Source organism: Centropristis striata, chromosome 20, assembly GCF_030273125.1.
Source record: "Centropristis striata isolate RG_2023a ecotype Rhode Island chromosome 20, C.striata_1.0, whole genome shotgun sequence".
In the NCBI taxonomy this organism is placed as follows: Eukaryota; Metazoa; Chordata; class Actinopteri; order Perciformes; family Serranidae; genus Centropristis; species Centropristis striata.
The window spans coordinates 18,796,870-18,819,188 of NC_081536.1; the positions used below are offsets into that span (position 1 = coordinate 18,796,870).

Below are 22,319 nucleotides of genomic sequence, written 5' to 3' on the forward strand. Positions count from 1 at the left end.
GTGGTGCGTTTACGTGACGTACTGAACGGAAGTACGGCGTTTCTGGTGTTTCCAAAAGCCTGAGGATAAAAATTAAATTAAAACAGAGGAAAGAGCAGAAAATAAGCCTACATGAGAATTCATACAATGTACTGTGTTAATCTGAAAGATGTGTCACTAAGCTGCGAATAGTCTACTCGTGCACCTTCTAGGTAATGTTTTCTGATATAAGCATTGACCTTTAAAAAAGAAAAAAACAAAAACAAACAAATAAAACTAGAAAATTTAAAACCCAGTTGTGGAAAAAGCCACGCAGCCCAGATGTTTTATACAGCCCTGCACACGTCCTGCAGGCTTATTTCCTGCTCCCCTTTTTCTTTTCTTTTTTTACTACTCCCTTTATGAATTAGTCACTCCTGGCATCCGCACAAGCCTTATGGCTAATTAGGAAAATCCGTGGTGGAAAAAAGTTGGGCGGATTGTGGGATTTGTGGAGTTAATGTAGCACTAATAAACAGTCCTTATAAACAGTGAAATTTGTTCTAATTGGAAAATTGCAGGAGAACATAATGTCTGATCTGATCCCAGCTAAATGGGTTTAAAGCACTCAGCTAGCAGGAAATAAACAACATCTAATGTTGGGACAGCAAAATAATAATAACTATTGCTTCCCAAGGTTAAATGTAAACCAATCAATGAGCAATCTAATCCATTATTTCAATAAACATTTGTGCCACATAGTCAATAGATTTTTTTTCTAGAAATACTATAAATAACCTTTACATTCGTTGAAATAATAAGCATTCCAAGTATCAAGGGAGCAATTTTTTTTTTATTGCCGTTGAACAACAAATCTCTGTTAGGTTTAGCTGTCTGTGATGGCCTGTGAAAGAATCCAGTTAAAACTGGTGCAATGAATCAGTGTCATAAAACACCTCAATATAATGTGATTGATTATGGGCAGTGGGTTATATAAGTGGCTCTTTGGCTGGATGCAGGGAGCACCTTGGCAATGGAGGGGACTGAGGGACGAGGCCCCCTGCAGTGCACCAGACTTAGGGGTAACACAAGCCTCTGTGTCCAAAGGGTAATTAGAGAGGGACATAAAGGGATGGAGGGCAGTCAGATACTGGACTGCCCGGCACAGAAAACAGTGAGAGTGTACAATTTAGATGTGCAATCTAGAATTCAAGGTACGATAGTTGTTTTCAGTTAACCTTTGACCTTAATTTGACATGCAGCTCAGCATTGTGCTGTTGCAGCATTTTTGGGGTGTTGATACCATTTGTTATACAGATTTGGTGCAAAATTAGACCCTTTTTGACCACTCAAGAATGAATTAAATGGTTTAAAATATGTCCAAAATGCCACATTAATACAGAAAGACCCTGAGGAACACCACAGAATAATGAATGCTGCAATTTAGTATTAAAACATTTGACAATTTTAAGATTTCTGTAAAAAATAATAATTTTTCGGCAACTAGATGGCAAGCACTTTGTTCTGGAAACTGTTGAGAAACCATCTTGTTGTCAACATACCTAGGAAAGCCATACATCGTCTGAATGCTCTCGGCCTCTAGTTTGTGGGTATATAAAGTTTCACAAGGCTGTGATTATCCTAGAGGTCACAACAGGTTATTGTATACAATGAGGTCAAGTTTAAGAAGTCTCAGCTTTCCAGTCATTCCCAATCGAGTGTTTAGTGACCCCAGAATGCAGAAATTTCCAAATACTATAGGGAAACCCATTTTCATTCAGATATCTTGAGGTCAGAGGTCAAGGGACGCGGTTGATTCTCCTAACTCTGGAGAGTTATTTAGCCCTCTTCACAAGATATCATTACATGGCTTCTAGTTTTACATACCAGTATCTTCACTGTAGCTTTAAAACTGAGCCAAAAGAAAGCCAGTCAGGATTGTTATGAGGGCACTGTGTCATTTGTTTTGCATAATGACACACCGCTGAACTGATCTAAAAATGAATGAAACTCCTACAGCCTTAGTAAGACCTTACAGCATCATCAGACCCATTATGTGGCACTACTCATGGAGCACAAGGACGTAGGCGAGACATGGTGGGAAAATCCACAGATGAAAACAACCTCATCTATAAGGAACACCCAATCTCCAACCCGGTGGTTCTCCAGCCAGTGAGTTTAACCGGGGATGGACTCCGCTGAGGTCTGTGTGATCTCTCCACTATAGTCTGCAATGATGTCTCTGGCTGTGAGAGAGGCCCTTGAGAGTCCAAATGGGGCTCAGTTTCCACGTCTGCAGCCACACCAAAGTCTTGCATCCTGAAATAATGAGCTGAGTAAAGAGAACTTGCAGTATATAGTATATATTCTTCCTACCTCAAGACAAAAGCCAGTTTTAGAAGTTTATTTTTCTTCTTTCTTTAAACCTCTTGACTTCATGCTTATCAACCCACTGGTGCCTACACATGAAGTATCTACAATATATTGAATACACAGAGGCTGAAGCCCAGAATATGTCACGGCTGGCTATCTGACTGATTATGAGGCTTTACATATTCAGTGTTTCTCCATGACCTCACTCTGTAAATGCATCTACACATACTGCATAAAGCCAGAGGCTCCATATGTATCAAGCAGCTTATAAAGGATACCCAGACTTTTATGATTAAAAGAGGAAATGCATGCTGTTTGGGCCATGGTGGAATGTAACTAAGTACATTTATTCTTGTACTGTACCTGAGTACAAATTTAAGGCCCTTGGTCTTTATTTCAAATTGGAACTACTTTATACTTCTATTCGACCACAATTCTAAGGTAATATTGTACTATTGATACTAAGCATTAGTTACTATTGCAGATTAAGATTTTACAAAACATATGAGGAACTTAAGAAATATGATACACTGTTACACATTCAAAAAACAATATGTAAGGCTTCAACAGTATGACATATAACATTTGCAGGGATGATTTGATTTTGCTTTAAGAACACTTTTGATACAATTTTTACCTGACTTTTACCTGCGTCTTTTAAAATGTCTATCAAGATCTCCATCAACCGTCAACCAGAATGAAGTTCTTTCTTTCACCACAAGAGGGCAGAGGGAGCCTTGATGAGTGCACAACAGTTTCACCAAATAATCAAATATTTCTTTCCAGAATTAATAAAGCTCTCGCTTTACCTTGTTGTAAGGAGCTAGATAAGCACGCTACTGAATAAAACTCCAGGCCTCCACTGAGCACATTTTCAGTGTTTATTTCTTTCAAGTCATCCACATAATAAATAGAGACAATTCAAACCAATTACACCAGACTGAAAAGGGTCGAAACAGCTTGACTTGGTTGGGCTGAAATGTAGCAGGCACTTAAAAAAAAAAAGATTAGTGTGTATTATTTAGCAGGACTACAGTGAGACATTTTTAAATAAAACCATGAGGCAGCTGCCTGCTGCTGGGTTGGCAACACAGATACACGGAATAATATCAGGAAACATCTAAAAGCATATAAAAAATAAATCTGCTGCACACAGCTCTATTCTGGAAACACAACACACAGAGCGGATGTTTATAAAAACTACAAACACAAACTGAGGAATCATTAAAATGTTAACATGCAACGGGAGTGTCTTCTTAATGTTTTTTTTGTCTTGTGTTAAACCATGATCCAAAGTGTTTGCATGGGGTTTATACAGTATACTCATCTTCAAATAATGGACTGCAGGGTTAGTTAACTTGTGAGCTGGTTATTGCCCAGTCTATCAGGACATGAAGCTTATCTATAACTGACCCAGCCCTATTGTTGAAGTTTTTATTACTGAGTTACAAAATGCATACAAGGCTTCTCCTTGTACTTCTTGTTTAATTCCCACATCAAGTGTCACAAATGTGAGTCCATAAAGTCCGGTATGCTGAAATGTAGTCTGTGAAGTGGTGCATGTACCATGAAAGCACTATAATTTTTGTTTTTCTGTTGCGCTTCTGCACAGTACTCTCACTGTACTACCAACTGTGATCAACTTTTCACTGTAGATTTACATGTAAGCTACTTAAGCTTGTGGTTGATAATAGTCAACCTAAATCTTACGGAGGATGCATTTATGTGATTGACAACGTAATCCTCTGATGTCTTAAGAGTAAAGACAAATTTCAGTCAAAAGCTTGGCAACTGAATGTGGCTGCAATAAGTTTGGCCTGCATCATCATACACACTGTGTCGTACACAAATATTTGGATTTTTTTGCATCTTGTGCAAAACTAATCAAAAAATCTTAATTAATAATTAAACTCAGACTAGGCTTGACTCATATCTCTATGGGCTGGCCTACACTAGTAGACAGGGTTACAATAGTGAGTTTAAATTAGTACATAAGCAAGGTGATCAAAAGCCAGTACTCGTTTTGTAGAGTTGACCCAATGCACAATACCATTGTCCATCAATCATCACCTACTAAGCCCAACATCGTTTTAAAAGCCCAAACCCCTCCACACCAACAACGGGGAGCAGGTTTGCTGTGGCATTCACTGTTATCTTAAAAAGCAACAATTCTGATTTATTAATGATGCACACATTTTGGGGGGGATGAAAGTAAAGGTGGCCACTAGGGCTGTCATTTTTCCTCAAAACCAATATTTCACAAATACAAAGAAAAGTAGAACTAATTATAAGTTTTACAAACGCACTCATTTCTGGCAAAACAATGTTACGATTGATGAGACAAACGTCCTTTAAGTCGTAAATGTGGATGTTGCTCCTGTAGTGGGTTTTGTGCCAATATGATTTGATCAGTTGTGATGGCGTGTGCAGATGATATCATCCTCCATTGTGATGTTTTATTGTGGACAATTCAGTAGACACCACCCAACTCTATTGAACACACTTCTCAGAAAAGAAACAGTTTGTAACCATGAAAGCTCTATTTTCTTGGCACAAAGTGGTTTACAAAAATCCTCTGTCACATCATTGTGCCTGTCTGGGTTAAAATAAAGCTCGTCATTTAATTCTAATCAGCACAAGTTAACTAAAATTTTAGTTTTGTTTGACAACATCAACTCTTAGTAAATAAACACAATGTTGTAAATGCGACAGCAGGCAGAGGGGTGTGAGTGAAGACTGGGTCGTCTTTGGCACGCAGAGTGCAGTTCAGTGGTGACCCAACCGGTTTCTTTAGCACACTGACGGCACTGACGGAGGAGCTCAAACATGAGTTTGTGACGTTGTACAGTCATCCGCCAACAGCTTTGGTTTGAAACCAATGCCTGCCCTTTTTAACACCTGTTTCGCACAGTTTTCTCTTTGAATCGCTCAACGTCCAACCAGAAAAGCAAGTTTTAATGTCCAGTTCAACAGCTCAGACCTCGCTCACTGGCAGGTCAGCGTCATCCAGGTCCAAGGGTGGTTCAGGCATGTGCGGCTCAAAGCTGCTCCGCCGACGCCACGGTGACTCCTCACAGTTACTGATGGTGGTCACAGGTGGTTCGCAGGTCACTTTGCCAGGCGCGTCTCCTGCAGGGACAGGCGTGCTGGCGTGTGGCTGTGACTGGGCCGTGGCAGCAGGCTCATGAAGTGCTCGCTGTCCCATGCCAGGCTGCGAGCGTGTGCCGCACGTGACAGCAGCCCCCCACTCTGGGTAGCATGGTGGCATGGCAGATATGGGCGAGCGAGGGACGGGGGGACCCGTGGGGCTGCGGTAGAAAGTGGAGCGGCTGCCGTGGTCCTGCAGCAGAAACAGCAGGAGGACACAGAGAAAGCAAGAAGACAAGAGGGTGGTTGTTAGTAAGCAAAGTGAAATCCTGATATGTGGGGTTTATTTTAGGAGACCGAAAGGGAGTTACAGACTTGGAATTAGCACCAGCATGTGGAGCCTGATGCAGCTTTAGCAGAGTTGGTACTGAAGGTTGTAGGTGCTAGACTGAAGAATGTAGCATTGCTAGAGAGTGAAGATGGTGGTAGAAGCAGAAGAAGTAGTAGTAGTAGTAGTAGTAGTAGCAGTAGAGGTAGCGGGAGTAGTGGTAGTAGTGTCAGCAGGTTTAGTTTTGGTAGACTCAACAAGTTGCAGTGGAGTAGCAGAGTGTCTTAGGAAGCAGTGGTTGGTTGTTGCTCATTATTTCACAGCTTTTCATTGTCAGATTTCAATCTCTGAAACAGAAAACAGATGCATGGGAAGAAAGAAAATACACACAGCAGAGGCAGTGAAAGCAAAATGGGGTAGCCACTGAGCAGTTTGTGTTAGAGAAAAATCCCAACAACCATTTGCTCCTTCTCGATACCAACAGAGAGCTCATTATTTGTCAGCAGATACCGAGTACCAATTTGATAAGAGTGTTAACCAACAATCTCTATACATTATTATTACTGATAGCTGTATACTACTAATCCTGTGTGGATGTTATATGATTGAAAATGTTGTATGACATGAACAAATACATTCAGAGAACTTTCTTTAATTATCTACGGTAGTTTGACAGTTGGTCCTATGAAAAAGAACTTAAATTAATCTGGGATTGAATAACGAGCACATGTGAACTTCAACAGAAATGAGAAATGATTTATTAGCTAATTTACGCTACACAGGAACAATAACAACACTTGTCACACCCACATCGTTACATCTTGCACAATTGGTGCTGTGCATGCGCTACTCTCAACATAGATGAGAAAGAAGTGAGATGGTGCACTCATTTACTACTTCCATCATCGATTTCAGACACAGCGGTCATTATTTCCAAAACTGATATTGGAAGTAGGTAACAAGTGAGCCATCTCAATTCTTTGTGATCCCTATTGAGAGTTGGACTTGCTGCACAGCAGATTGGTCAGGATGTAGTGTGTGATACACATCTTTTTTCATGTGTAGCGTAATTGAGCTGATAAATTATACGATAAGGTAATCAGATTGATGCATAAACTGGCTTACTTGCTGCTACCGAATCCAGCATTTTACGCATCATTGAAAGCATTTCTGATCAGATGTTAACGGTAACGTAACAATTCTGATATAGCATTAAAACTCCACAGCAGCACAATGATAACCTGCGACTTAACAGGTTTGTAAAAACTCTAATCAGTAAATCCATGACATATCACTTAAGCATTACAACATTTAAGAATCAGTTTCCTAGCAAAAACATGTCTAAAAATCCCAGGGAGAGCCACATAAGAGACGCTTAATGCTGAATCCAAAAGTCCAAATCAAGCTCATGTTGAACTTTGGGAGCCGTTTCACAGAAGATCAGATAATATACCACCCTGAAGACGTGTCCATTGTACACTTTAATAGTTCATACAAAATGAAATATTCACAAGTAAATCAGTACACCACTATGGAAACCAATAGTTTGTGACTCTGGACACATGGATTCAGCATCTGTTAGCCCTCGTTTCAAAGCTGTTGAAAACATTTAGTACACAAAAGGGTATAGGAAGTCAACATGGACACAAGTATCTTATTATTGTGTGTATGAGAAAGAGAAAAAAAACATACAGGCAGCGAACAGGAGGGAGGAGGAGAGACAAGCAGGATGTCACACATCTAAGACAGGTACACAGCTGCAGCAGACTGCAGAGATAACAGAGCATGAAGGGAAGAGAAACAGAAGGTGTGAAAGACACATGTACCCAGTAATAAAGACAAAGATAGAAACAGGCTTCAGGTATTCAGAGCTTAGCTGGTCAGGTAGGTCATGCAGAGAATGGATGTTTGTGCATGGATTCTACCTGAACTCATGTATGTTTTCTTTTCTTCTTTTTTTTTCTTTACACTGAAGCATCATCAAAAATATGAGGACAGGTAAGAGCTGTGCAAGTAAAGTTATAAGGGAGGGAGGGAGGCAGTGACTGCAGGTCTTTCTAATGGTAATCCAGCCGTTTATAGTCATTCTGTAGAAAAGTATTACCTTTTAGCAACCGGAGGTGTTCTTGATTTCAGTTGTCATGCTTGTGGCGACAGTCATTACATGCGAGAGAAGCTAAATCAAGCACACCTCAAGTCATAAAATTCCTGAAACAAGATTTTTTTTTTTTTAAACTGGGAATTGTCTGAGCGCACTGAATGAAATGGGCTCAAACTTTGAGCTGAGCTTAAATTGACAGTGCGGCAAAAAGAAAAATACGGCAAAGGAGGAGAAGTGGATGAGAGAAGCAGCAAGGACAAGGGCGTGAAGGGAGGAGCGCTTGTTGGGTTATCACAGCCATACTTAGGATGTGGTTGGTTCTTAGAAAAAAGGAGCATCAGATGGGTCGACAGATCTGATCAGCTCTCATCATGTCTACAACCACAGGGCCAGCCAGTGAGTGAAAAACAGTATTAAAAAAGGTGAACTTATAGTTTAAAAGGGGGGATTTAGACGAGCTGACATACGTGCTGCTGCACTCCCCGATTCGAGACGTATACCTCTGTATACAGGGGTTCGACAGCCGTCTGGCCTGCCGCATCTGCAACAACACAGTGCAAAGCAGTATTAGAGCAGATGGGCTGTCTGCCCACAGGGAGAGGAGGAGGTGAAGAGTGTGACAAAGAGAAAAAAAGAGGATATAGAGAAGAGGCACAGGAGAGGAAAAGGGGGGTGAGAGAAAAACAAGCAGGAGAGAGAGAGAGAAAGACACAAGAGGGAAGAAAAAGGGGAACTGAAGAGAAACAGACAGCGCAGAGGTGTTGAGAATAATTCCAGTCTAACCAGAAGGGACCAACTGCGTCAGAGGACACTCTCTCCTCTGCAGTCAGGACGACGGAACAGGTTTATTTCTCTCTTCCCACCTGATCAAGTGTGACTGCCTATCTCTACGCATGTAGGCTGCTGATTGAACTTCTTAAGTGTTAAAAAAAAAAAAAATCGGGTCGTTTTCTCACAGGTTTAGTGGTCTATGCGAGTATGCCAGTTTGCATCCATTTAAAGACTTCAGTCTCTCTCTATAAAAAAAAAAGGGGGGGGGCACTGTGCGCACCAAGGATAAATATAATTGATGCATGGTTCTGCACTGCTAGCAAAACGTGGACAAGTTTATGAAAGGACTGCCGGGTAAACGTATCGACAATCAATCGACACCAAACGACTACCAAAAGAAAAAGATAAGAAAATATGACGAGGCCTTTGTTATTGAGCGGGCAAGGGCTTGAAAACATTTTTTTAATTTGAGAGGGGGGCCGGGAAGCACTGGTCTAATAAAAGGTATAACATGGCCAAAAAAAGAAAACATAAATCTGAATTTTCTGTTGAGTGGTGGCAAGGAAAGAGGAGGATTATGTGGAAGAGGCTGTGAAAAGTTCAAGGTAAATACTGCAAAAATAAAGTCAATGAAGTCATATAATAATCATTACAATCATTTCTTGCAGCCTGGTACCAAAGAACAGATGGGCTTATACATTTGAAATACAACAACAACAATGTCAAAGGGCAAACACACGGCCAAACTACCATTTCTGCTACTCTGCATCTGTCTGACACGAAAAAGTGTTTTCTGTTCTCTGCATCTCTGTAGCTTGCTGCTGTATGAGATGTCATGAGAGCAAGAACCGGCAAACGACAATAAATAAATGGCATGAATTAAAAAAAACCCACAAATAAGTCTTGTGAACAGTCTTGACTTGGCTTCTCACATCTTTCAGTAAGTAAGTCTTAAGTTATTGGGTAAATTTTGGGTCTCTGAATTTGTGGCTCAAGTCAGATTCAAGTCTACTTCTAATGACTTCAATCTATATTATGGTGTTACTGTGTTGTCGTGTAGTGAAAGATACATACTGTGGCAGCAGACCTCCCAGGCCCCCGCTGGGCCACAATAGCCCCTGAGACAGCCTTGATCCAGCTGTGCATCTCCTCTGGGCTGTCCGCCTAGTGGAGACATAAAGAAATGGAACCGTAAGTGACAGAGAGAGGAAAGTGAGTGGACTGTTGGTAGACATGGAGCCAAGCAAGAGAGATTCTGTACATTCCTTTTACCACAGAAAACATCCTACCTGTATGTAAAACGTCCTTGATGTGGTGACAACTTCAAACAGATTATCTCTCATCATAATGTCACTATAACAAAAGTGGAAAACAAGTCAGATCACATTCATCTCATCTATATCTTAGGAAAGGTAAACATAATCCTCCTGGACAAAAGACATTTTTTTTTACAATGGGAAAAGGCTGGGACATGTTAAATACCTCTGTTTGCACTCCTGGACTTTGTGAACTTCCTTTAGTGGAATCATTCTCAGAGGTTCCTTTTCCTAAAGGCATGAAAATAACTGTTCAGAAGCCAAAACTTAACGACTGAAATAGACAGGATAAATATAACTATTTGCACATGTATTACAAATGTTTTTTTATCTAATATATGGCCTAAAAATGAGGTTGTCTTTCTGGGGTTTTCGGTTTGAGGGCAGAAGACAGTGAACTCTCCTAAAAGTAGCAGACTGCAAACTAAAAACCTTGATGGTTGTAACTTTCTTGACCCGGCCATTTGATACAGCAGACACAGAGTCTGTGTCCTTGGGGTCTGTTGATAGCCAAATAGACAGATAGAGCTGTCAAATAAGGGCCGACCTGGACAAGGACAGGGTATGGGACGTGCAGTATTATCCTGAGAACAGTGTGTGTGTGTGTGTGTGTGTGTGTGTGTGTGTGTGTGTGTGTGTGTTTGTGTGTGTGTGTAGCAAAGGCCAGGGGGGAACAAGGCATGATAGGACATGTGAAGTAAAAGCATTGAATTCCACCGACTGCAGATAAAACATGTTAGAACTCGGGACTGTGTGTTTTCTGTTACTCTGCCTCAGACTGTGGGAGTGAATCAAATCAACATACCTCATCAATAAAAACATTCCTTAAAGGCTTAACATAACATAATCAAAGTGAATTACCAAATCTGACTTGAAGTAACTCATTGAGTTTTCTTCTAGTAGGAAATAGCGCCGCTTCCAGTTCCTCATCTGAGGAAGAAGAGAGAAGAGCTGTTTAGACCTTTATTATCATTTCTAGGAAAACAGCTTGTCACATTTGCTACATTAATGAAAGCACAATTTTAAACGTTCTATATATAGAGGGGGAGTTCATTGTCCTTGCCTTTCCTTAAGCAACCATCTATCAAAATCAAGCTATAACCTCATCATCTGACATTCCACAAGTCATAAGACTTTACATTCCCTCCCACATGAAGGTGCTATTTATGTCACTTGAATTTAACAGTGCATTCATAAATGTTGTTGCTTTTACATAGTGAGGCTTGCTGAATGCAGTGTTTGTCAGAAAGTGTATTGTTGCACTTAATGAAGCCAGTGATGCTGGTTGACACCACGTGTCTAATTAAAAAGATGTTTATAAGAGTCACAATTCCTATTAAATTAATTAAACCAACTCATCCCAAAAGAGGGGCAGGTACTCACCACAGCTCCCTGCTTGACGCAGTAGCCTGACTTGATGACAGTGTGCTCCTGAGTCGGCCTCCCAAGGAAGTACGGCAGCTGGCTGTGTGACCGATGCATGGCCTCACGCTCTGCTCTGTCTGCACCATCACCACCATCATGCTTGGGGGTAAAGGACACCACAAATATTGTGATAGCAACTTCCAACAACAGACAAACACAGATTTTGTACAGCCTGAGGGTTAATTATCTTTTTATGGATTCCATGAGCACAAAAAACATTAACCACAATCCATGTGACACATATTCAGAGTACAAATAAAAAAACCTAATTGAATACATCATCTTGGATCATCTGAAAAAAAATCTTCTGTCTGTTAAATTTATTAAACTGCTTTATTTGTCCGACCAAAAACAGTCCAAATCCAATATTCAGTTTAAAATCATATGAACCTGAGAAAATCATAAAAATCTAATATTTGTGAACATGGAACAGGCAAATTTGGGGAACCTTTGTTTAAAAAGACAAAAATGGTTGTCTTATTGTCTAATTAAGACTGCTCTAATAGTTTAGACAATATAAAAGAAGCATGTAAGAAATATGATCATTAAAGACAGTATTACTGTAAAATCAGCGTTGAGTCTCTAAATTTCTTCACATGTAACTTAAGAAATAAGCGTGTTTATGTGCAAGATTGTAACTACAGTATTAGTGCACCACAAGTGTGTGTCATGTTTACCTGTGTCTGGGTGACAATGGGCACTCCTCCAATGATCTCTGTCTTATAGGAGACTTGTTTCTTGGGCCCTACAACATCTGGTAAAGTCTTCTGGTTCTCTGCATTCTGCTGTCCATCAGACAACTTTGGCACCTATGGAAAACGCACACACACAAAGGACGTGAGGAGACGAATTAGACATTTAAATTTAAACAACAAAAACAAACAGTTTGTGGAATTCAGTTGTGTGGTTGAAAATAGCCCTTTCCTTTATAGTTAAAATACAGTATGTGAATTCTATGTATGCAGGAGTTGACAAGCCTTAAACACATTTAATATCCATTTCCTTTATGGACGGTTGAGGCTTCATGGAGAACAATGGAAACAGTCCTTCATCCCAGCACTCGATACAACAATACAGCATCCTGTTAGTCACACTCTGACTCACTCCTATCTAGTTTCTTGACAGTCCACTCATTCTTTTCTCCAGAAGAGGAAGAAATAAAAGTTTCTCCAAGTGATAAAACATGAGCCAAAGAGAACAAATTAGTACAGCTGACTCAGGACTGTAGGTCTTGTGTTTATCTGTGCAGATTGCGTGTGAGTGTGTTTGTCTTACAGTGATCTTGGTGGCTTTATTGAGAGCGGTGACCCAGTCCACAAGATCCTGCTGATCATTGGCCTGCAGGAAGAACTTCCTCATCCCAGCATTGATGACTAATGGAACATAAAAAAAAGAAAGCGGGAACAATTAAAGTGAAAGTATATTCTGACCACAGTCAGACTACATCCTCTACACTACATCATCTGATTCATTCTGTGTTTAATAAAAAATCCCATGGAAATAAGCATGACAAGTACAAAGAAGTACTATGAAGTGGGCGTTGACGAATTGCGCTCTCGGCCTAAAAAAATATGACTGTCTACGGACTGCTGTGGAAGTGAAAAACATCTGAGCAAAGGGGACTCTCCCACACACTACCAGCAGCATTCTCTCACATGTGGATGATGACCCAGCTGCTTCAGTCTGCCACCACCTACCCACTTCTCACCATGACAGAGAGAAAAAAAATGCCCATGGTTACCAACAACCAAATATTCTCACACCCATGTGAACATGAGCAAACCCCATTTTCAATCACAATGAAATTTTTGGGTCAAATGCTGATTAGCTATGGATCAGGATTTAAGAGCTGAAAGAACTCAAGTCTCTCATTCGCTCTCTCTCTCTGCCATAAATCCTTCGATTCTGCAGCTCAAACCATCCTTCTGTCTCCTCCATTTCCTTTAGACACCATGGGAATGAATTACATTAAAGCTGGACTGGTAAATCTGGCGGGGGCGAGTTGTAAAAGGCACTGGGAGCTCAAACTCTGTGGCACAATGAGGAGCATTCTTCCTTCTGTGTGTTTGGTCCAGCTCTTAAGACCTCTCTCCCTCCTTTTTTTCCACTTCCCTGTAAATAAATCTGTCTGTCTGATCTCACTTATCCTTCAAATGTGTCCACTGTATGCTTGAGAGAGGTAAACTGCCTGGTGGTGGTGACAGTAAAAGTGTAGTGGTCTCTTAGACGCTGGGAACACAAATCTGGGCGGGAGGGTATCAGATCTGACTCATAGTTACACATTATAAAACAATGTGTGCTTTTGAGAAATGTGGCCAAGCACCAAAGTTCAAACAAATACACCACTCTTTATGCCTTTCACAAGGTAACACTAGGATAAGACACATATCCATCATCAGTCACAGACTACAATCAAGTCTCTTCTTTTATAAATACTTCATCACCATGTTTTCTAGTTGCTAGATGCAGGAAGAGAGGGAGCAGCAGGATTCGTAGATATTAGCAAAACATGTGGCACACAAACGTCAGTTTAAAAATAACTTCATACATCTCTGAATCAGGTTCCGATTAGGATGCCGGCATCCTGTCCAAAAACTCAACAAGGCAACTGGTGTGCACACACAGCAGGACACACATATACACACAGTCACGGTAGTCAACACACTAGTATTTCCTGCTATTGAAATGGATGGGAGACGAGGAGAGGGGCTAGTAAACAATAACAGAGAATGGAGGTTTACCACCAAATAACCTGATGATGGTTCATATTTATGCAACATTTTTCAAACCTGTCCTGGCCACAAAGGGTGAGCAAACCAGTACAAGAGTATAGATAAAATAATTTCTTTGTTGCAAAAGATTCACTAGCAATACGAACAAGGCTTGACTTGGATGGTTAAAAAGCTTCAGAAACTCCCTTTTTCACATACTTTCTAATGTCTTAATTGGTGGGACTGTGTTTGACCATTTCCAAAACAAATAGTTACAAACTAGTTTAATCCAAGCAAAACACGGCCCTGGGGTTCAGTATTTTGCAGAGCATGTGTGTATCATCATTAGTTGCCGGTAATGTGCAGTGATGCACCCGTATCACAGAAGAAGACCACAAGCTGAGGTAAAGCACAAAAGGTTTTAAACATTTAAAAAGCTTGAAAGGCTTCTCTACGGTACACTATAGGCGACAATTATAAAAACAGCACTGTTGGGAGAAATGTTTGACTGCTGAGCCTCTGAATTTATTACAGTCCCCCTCCAGGCACGTTTTAAAAATATTCTGCTATGAATAAAATTTTGTTTAACAAAATATTTCCACATAAAAAGTAGAAATTAAAAAAAAAAAAAACTCTGAAAAGGGGCTTAAAGCACATCTACTCTTTCGTCCTCATTGAGAAATCCTGGCTCTGGCCTCCACCATGCCCTCCCTCACGGACCACAATAGCTTGACTGGTGAAAGAGTGGTAGTTAACATCTTTGTATCTTGTTAACTTGTAACTGGAGGCGGCTGACACATCTCTTGTGGTTGTGAAAACAAACAATAGATCTGTTACTATTTTACAGTGTCTTTGCTTTTTGTCAGATCCACACGAGTTTGAAATTGTGACATACTTAATGAAGCTTGCCCGACATACAGTACGTTTAAATGTCAGAATGTAGTCAAGTGCACAACCATCTGGAGCAAGTCAGTATAGTTAAGGTCAGACATTTCAGGGGACATAAACATTAAAAAAAACATTTAATAAGAAACACTATGATTACAGACAGACTTTATGTTTGGGAACCATCTCGTTGATAAGCATTATAAAACCTGAAAAGGCACCAAAGTATCCTAAAATAGTTCAACCTGATAAACACAAACTCATCAACTGCTGTGGCCTCCTGCATCTTTATGTGTTGGCTAAACAGACTGTTGAACAAGGCTGGTCGGCCAATGGTGAGGAAGTATGTGGTGCTTGAAGTATGTGGTGCTTGAAGTTTAGAGGGCAGAGAAGGACAGCAAACATTCCTCCCTTGGGTTACAGTAAGTGTGATCATTTATGAGGTTGAAATTAAATGGTATAATGATGACATCAAATATCAAGATATTGTGACTCATAATAACACCATGTAAATAGATAATAAGCACATACAAATTCCAATTTGTGCTTCTGATGCTATGTACATTTGTTCTTCCTCTAGTATTTGGTTTTATAATACTGAGAAATTAAAAACAGTAAACAAGATTGTGATGATCTGTGTTTTCTTACCAAAGCAGAATTCTGCCTTAGGCCTCAGCTTAGTGGCATCGCTGACCTAAAGGAGGACAAAGCTCACAATTGTTAGCTTCCAAGTTCCACCAATTACTGTGAATGGATTCTATTCATGCATAATCATATCATGTTAGTTTGAGATAAGCTTCAGTGATAATATTTCTTCTTACCTTGGAGATGTAGGTGAGCTTCAGGGATCCAACACAGTCTGTACCAACAGGCAGGTTCTGTGGGAGAAAAAAATGCAAAATGCAAAAACTAACCATTCACTGTTTTATTAAGACAGGAGCCTTATCCGTTGACGAAATATAATGTGGTAGGAGAGCGAAGTCAAGTTCTAGTGAGCAAGTCAATATTACAGTACTTTGAATACACTCCATGATAGTTTTTATTTCAGTTTCTTGCTGTGCTTCTGAAACTACGGGATCCAGATTTAACATCATTAAAATTTAAGCTTTTTCAATCTATAAAAAGAAAGACTCACTGAATTATTCAAAAATTCTCCTGCACTACATGATTTATGAATACTTCATGTAACAGAGCACTTAAAAATACAGCATCTTCAAACCAGCATGATGTACAAACCAAGAGGAGAGTTACACTGTAATAACTGTGACACCGAGGGTCATAGAGCAGAAAAATCATGACCACTGTGGCCGATGCAAATATCAGTGCTCACTACATGAACTCATGTAGATGACTAGAAGACAAAAAACTAATCCCAGGATTAGAGTAGTTCATTCAAACAGATTTACACAAATGTCTCCCGATAGCAAAAACACAAACACACCATTAGCACTGACCTACTCCTGTGTCTGTAATATGTGCCTAATTGCCGTCAGCTAATATTACATAATACAAGTCGCCCATCCTTGTATGGCTAACTGGGAATGGAAACATCTAGTCTGTACTTAGTTTTGTGTTCATAATGAATAACGAAAGCTTAGCTAGAAGTGGCCTGCAGTTACCCTGTAGATACATGAGAGCTGATCATCCACACTCTTCACTAACTTACATTAGCTGGCATGCAGTTGCCAGTAAATTTTTACATTTTCCATCAAACATTAGCCTGTGCAGCTACCTGGGGAATTTGATCCCAAAAATAAAGCTACCGCTAAGCTAACACAGCCCAGTGTAATTACCTGTGGGTTGTCCATGAACCACACCAAGCTTCCCTGCTGTGTGTCCAGAATGAAGTAACGACGCAGGAACTTGCCACTGCTCTCGTTCTCCTCTATGTCCAGAAAGCCACAGATGCGGTTCTGTCGGTCCACGTAAGGCATCTCGCCGCCGGGACATTCCCTGGCCTGCTGGGGCCGGGATCTGAGAGGAGAGGGAGCAAGCGGGATCGGGAAGAATTCCTGAAGGACAGATAGAAAAAGAGCGGAAAGAGAGATGTATGAGGAGGGAGGGAGTAAATTCAGAATCTCAGTTGTCTTTGTATCCTTGCTGGTGTGACCCACTCCCTCTCTCTCTCTTCATCTACTGTATCTCTGGTCTCTCTGCCACCTGGAGCTCACTAGGCTACAGCCTGCCAGGGGATCATGTGACACAAACCACAACCCCGCCTTTATCCTTTTATATCAGCCTCACCCACTCTCGCTCCCTCTTTTGCTCTCTCCGAAACCCTCTTTTTTTCCCTCTTGTTACACTCACTACATACACACTGTCACTCTCTCTTCTCCACCCACCCTGGTTTGCTCTCGTTCTCCCTCTTCTTTTGCAGTCCTCTCCTCTCCTCTCTCACTTTCTGTGCTATCTCCTCCCAACTGCTCTCTCATCCGATTTGGCAAGCCTCTGGCCAGCCCCTTCTATCCCCTCCCTCCCTACACAGCTGAGCACCCACTTGAGCATGGTCAAAAAAATAAAAAACACCACAGAGCTCAGCCATGTTCGACACAAAGAAACAACACAAACACCCTAAGGAGCTGCGCAGGAGAGAATGTGCAATATTTAACCTGCTGAGGTTTGACACAGCCCTAAAACCTACAGCTCTCTGAAATAGAACAAAAAAGTAAATGATTACATCTGTTTAGTCCTGCAAGCATGAATGCACACATGTCAATGTCAAACCCTGTGTGGGTGGGTGCAGCATTACTGTAGGCATATTGTCGCATTAGCCTGTTTAAGCTGCTGTCTTTTTGGATGGAGCCTAAAATATGTTATTGAGATCAGTCTTTGGAAAGCAAAGATAAAGACGCTCTTTCTCCAGGACATTATGAGCACTGTGTGGGTGGATGGGGGCAAAGCAGGGACAAAAGGCATGGTTGTTGTGCATGGACTCTGAGCTGAGAGCATCTCAGTTAGCCCCAGCATCTACCGGAGTCATCACAGGAAAAAGAAAGGAGCAACGATGTCAGAGGCGACGATCTCAACACTACACAAATACTGATTGTTATGCGAGTATAAGAGACGTCTCTGTGGAGTTTAGTGATCCTGTAAATGAGGTGATGTGCAGAAGTTCATCTGCATGCAGAATAGATGTTAGATATAATGCAAAACAACATCCTAACAAGGTATTACGAAGGCATTCATGTACAAAAGTTAGTCTTTAAATTCAATAATCAGTCTTAATACTTGTGGAAAAATAGGTATACTAAGAACTATATTGAACTAAAGACTTTGAATGCAATATTACAATCTTGGAGTTTTTTGAAAATTGTATGATGATATATAGGCCAATATTATCTCTCTTTTTTTCCTCTCTCTCTTTTTTTTTTTTACATAAACACATAACACAAGCATTTTATTAAGGATCACTTAAGTCACTTTTATTAAAAAACTGTGACCAAGATATTTACTGAGCCAAACATTTTAAGCGACTATAGTTTATATAAATGAAGCAAATGGTGACATGAAAGCATTGTTCCAGTGTGAAAAGAGTCCCCTAAGCTTTATGGAGTTTCAGCTCAATGTTTAGCTGTCCGACCTTCTGTTTTGGTTGAAAAAGCACTAAAAATCCACTGTAGAGTACCTGCTCTAGCACCAAACAACAGTTAGCGAGCATTTCAAAACTAAAGAGCCATATCATTCTCCCAGGAGACCAAAAAACAGAACAAAACAGTAAATATTGGACTTGCATTCGACAGGTGGACAGATATATGACACCAAATGAAGGATAATGTTGTTCCGTAACTACTGGATGTGTAAATAACCAACTGTTTTTAGGTCAGAGGTTATCAGTACATTATTCATGATTGCATTTTCTCTGGTTTGTATAGACTTTGTTTACTTGTGTAACCATTAATTTTTGCTGAGGACAAATAAAGAGAGTATCACAGTTTATATTGAATACTCTAGGTAGCAAATGTGGGTTTCTGAAGCCAGGATATGTTGTTTAAATGCTCAAACATATTACCAGGATACTAATTATATGGGTCATTTCCAGGAGTGTGCATGTACTACTGCACTCATTCTGTCTCCTCAGAGTTTACAGAGCAAGGCTTTCTATGTGATGCAAGTAATACTGTAAAAAGAGTAAGTAACATTGAACAAGATAAAGTGAGAGGGACATACTTAAAAAAAATCAATGAAAATATTCAAGGTAAAGGTAAAGACAAGCAAGTTTAAAGGTCTAACCGAAGAAGGTCAGATACAGCTGTGTGATATTAACTGACTTTTTTTCTAAGTCAAACATTCCCAGGCTAAACTCACCCTTTACATTTGTTGCCAGGCTTTGTCCATATCACATGGCGGCCAACTGGTCACACAGTACAAGTCATAAAACAACACTAAGGACCAGCTGGATAACCCAGCAGAGGGTCAATATTTTCTTTTCATGATTTAAGGCAACTGCTGTGTCATCAAAAGCCACACAACAGCTGGAGCAGAAATGTTGTGTTTTTTTTAATGCCTGTTACCCACCAAATCACTACATAGCACCACCGTAGTAGTTACATGCATTTTGTTTTAGAAAAAAAAAAAACAGTGGAAGAAATCCTCTATAAGATACAGCATTTGAGTACAAATGAAAGCGGAGAAGAGGCAACTTAGGGACTTAACTAATCAGCTCTCTACGGGTTAAAGTTGGGACACAGGTAGGGTTGCAAAATTCCCGGAATTTTCAAAGACGGAAACTTTCCATGGGAATTTAAGGGAATTAACGGGAATTAATGGGAATTAACGGGAATTTATGGAAATAAACTGGGAATTTTCAAAATTGAAGGTTGGCTCTTCTTAGGGAACTTAAATATAGTTGAGGAAAGTATATTTTAGCATAATCTTGACTAAAACAAACAGATACCATTCAAATACACTTGAATATCCATGCCATTCCTCAATCACATGCACAGAGCACACTGCTTACTGCATGGCTATTGAGACCACACCCCCTACTGGCACTGTGCATGCCTCCATCACATGTACAGAAGATTTCTAGAAGACTCAACAAGGCTGGAAAGTGACACTGAAGAGGAAGACTCAGAGTTGGATGTTGAGGAAGGGGACATGTTGTTGGATGTTGATGAGGAGCAGGAAGAGTCTATTGACTGAGCAAAAAATGCAGAGGATTGCTTGAAGGAAGATTTGCATGTTTAATGGAACGTTTTGGAGGAAGAGTGGCATTTTTCATTTAACATTTTGAATGGGACTTTGTGGAGATTTTTGGATGGGGGGTTGCATTTTTGAGTGAGTGGGGTTAGGGGATGGGTGATATTGAACCCAACACTCCTGTTTTTGTTCATCCATGAAACAAGTAATTAGAACGTGTTCTACTCTACTTACAAATAAATCTGTTGAAATATCTGTTGAAAACATTTTGTATGGATGACTTCTGCTTATATTTATGCTTGTATATAATATATTCCCAATTAGTTCTCCTAAATTCCCATTAATTCCCATAATTCCCATTGTTCCCATGAAAAGCTTCCAATATGGAATATTTCCAAAATTCCCAAGCTTAACTTCCCATGGAAATTTACCGGAAATTTTCCGCCCCTTTGCAACCCTAGACACAGGTCATTCCGGTTCAGCTGAAAAGACTGATTTCTGGTCAGAATCTGGATCTGAGAGCAGCACATAAAGCCAGCAGGTTTGACAGGCTTTGGCCTTCACAGTTACTCGGTCAGACATGGTTCTACTTACCACAGCAGTATGGTTAATGGGGGTTTTCTAACTCCAGAGCTGTTTTAATGTCTTCACACTGTTAAAATAATCGCCCAAGTCATTTTTTGTCAAAATTGTTTTTTTTTGCCTAAATCATCTCCTCATGATGCCACCTATGGTAAAATCGCTTACATCCTCAGTTGATCGGATCATGTGATTTTACCCCTTAAGGATCATCACTTTGACAATTTGCCACATTCATAGGCATCAGATAAGAACCCAGCAAAGAAGAGCTAGAGGGAGATTGTTTAGTTATCAGTTTAGTTTATCAGTGTTTTATTGTTGACACTAATATTGGTAACACTTTACTCTAAGGTGTCTACATAAGAGTGACATTAGCATGTCATAAACATGACATGGGATGTGTCATGAACATTAATGACACTTTGAAGTAACAGTAATGCTCATGATACTTGTCATGTCATGTTTCTGACAGGATTGTGTGACTCTTATGTAGACACCTTCAAAATAAAGGGTTACCATATCCTGCTTTGGTCACAAAGGCATGTTCAAAATATTGCCTAAGTCATTTATTTCTCTTAAGTTACATACTTTACACACAGTGTTATTACTATGCCAATAGCCATATTTTGTAACATCCTTTTTGAGTGAAATGATTAATAAATGTCATAAGTTACACTTTTGGTGAAGTTTTTTGTTTCCTGCAAAACTTTTAAAAAAAAAATGAGTTATGCGATTATTTAAGCAGGGTAATAATAACCAGTCACACTGACTGTTTCTTGACTCAGAAAAAAAACGACATAACCAACTAGCTTTCACATTACGACGCTGGATAACGTTAAAATAGCATTTCAACCCTAAACAGCTAACGTTATAGCTAGCTAACGTTGGGCACGTCAGATTTACCACAACATGCTGACAACATTTGTTAGCAGCATCTGCGACTCTGGCCTGAAGTTAACTGGGAGACATGGCTCAGGTTAGCCTGCTACTAGCAAATACTGCACGCTACAAACTTGTAAAACGAGTAACAAAACATCTAATATTACATCAATTCACTAGCTACAAACTGTCGTACTGTAACGTTGAACCTGTTAGCAACAAGAGCCGTTTACTAACGTTAGCTGGGTGGTTAAATCTGACGTCAGGGCACAGAAGTTTAGTCAGACCCGACCTAGCTAACGCTGGAGACTCGTCTTAGATTGTCCCGTAAAATATAACTGGCCACTTTAGCAGAACGAACAACAAACCAACGTTTATTTATTGTCATTAATTTTGGTAAACGTTACGGTTAACTTACCCGAGTGTTCCCTTCTCTAACTGCTACAGTGAACGACAGCTGGTCTCGCGGTTGTTGGTCTGTCCTCTCTGCCTCATACACAGTCTATGGCCTCAGCCCTCCACTTATCAGGACACACAGCTACTACTACAGCTGCTGCTGCTGCTGCTGGGGAGTGTGGAGCATAGATTGTATATTGTGAAGATCTTCCCTCTGTAGATTAAATAAATAAATAAAATAGAATCATAAAAAATTGGGTCGGTAGTGACTTGCCAATAAGAGAAAGTTATTATAAAAAATATAAACTTTAATTAATTAATATTAATATTTTTGTGCTTATTTATTATACATCATTATAAATGAATTTCCT

General features: G+C 40.1%; 1 protein-coding gene across 9 annotated transcripts; it reads right to left on the reverse strand.

Annotated features, from left to right (window-relative positions):
- Window positions 1-3,198: 3,198 nt before the first annotated feature.
- LOC131993092 (pleckstrin homology domain-containing family A member 1-like) lies at window positions 3,199-22,096 on the reverse strand. Of its 9 annotated transcripts, none has more exons than XM_059358816.1 (14): window positions 21,971-22,096; window positions 16,749-16,967; window positions 15,777-15,833; window positions 15,604-15,649; window positions 12,635-12,732; window positions 12,037-12,168; window positions 11,318-11,458; window positions 10,796-10,864; window positions 10,101-10,165; window positions 9,908-9,971; window positions 9,693-9,782; window positions 8,315-8,388; window positions 7,439-7,513; window positions 5,305-5,671 (listed from the first exon to the last, which is right to left on the reverse strand). In XM_059358816.1, exons 2-14 carry the CDS (start codon window positions 16,887-16,889, stop codon window positions 5,440-5,442), a joined length of 1,284 nt encoding a protein of 427 aa, XP_059214799.1. In that variant the 5' UTR covers window positions 16,890-16,967; window positions 21,971-22,096; the 3' UTR covers window positions 5,305-5,439. The 9 variants fall into 9 exon arrangements, with proteins under 9 accessions (XP_059214801.1, XP_059214808.1, XP_059214799.1 ...); XM_059358817.1 differs by lacking the exon at window positions 21,971-22,096 and adding an exon at window positions 17,298-17,332; XM_059358821.1 differs by lacking the exon at window positions 5,305-5,671 and adding an exon at window positions 5,690-6,093.
- Between the last annotated feature and the right edge of the window lie 223 nt (window positions 22,097-22,319).

What these genes read in the sequence shown, in the direction of transcription:
- LOC131993092 (XM_059358816.1), bottom strand. Translation starts at nt 16,889, where the DNA reads ATGCCTTACGTGGACCGACAGAACCGCATCTGTGGCTTTCTGGACATA. An exon ending in ATCGGGGAGTGCAGCAGCAC is followed by an intron (nt 7,514 to 8,314) that starts GTATGTCAGCTC and finishes TTATCTCTGCAG; the next exon opens with TCTGCTGCAGCTGTGTACCT. An exon ending in CTCCCTCCTGTTCGCTGCCT is followed by an intron (nt 5,672 to 7,438) that starts GTATGTTTTTTT and finishes TTTCTGCTGCAG; the next exon opens with GACCACGGCAGCCGCTCCAC.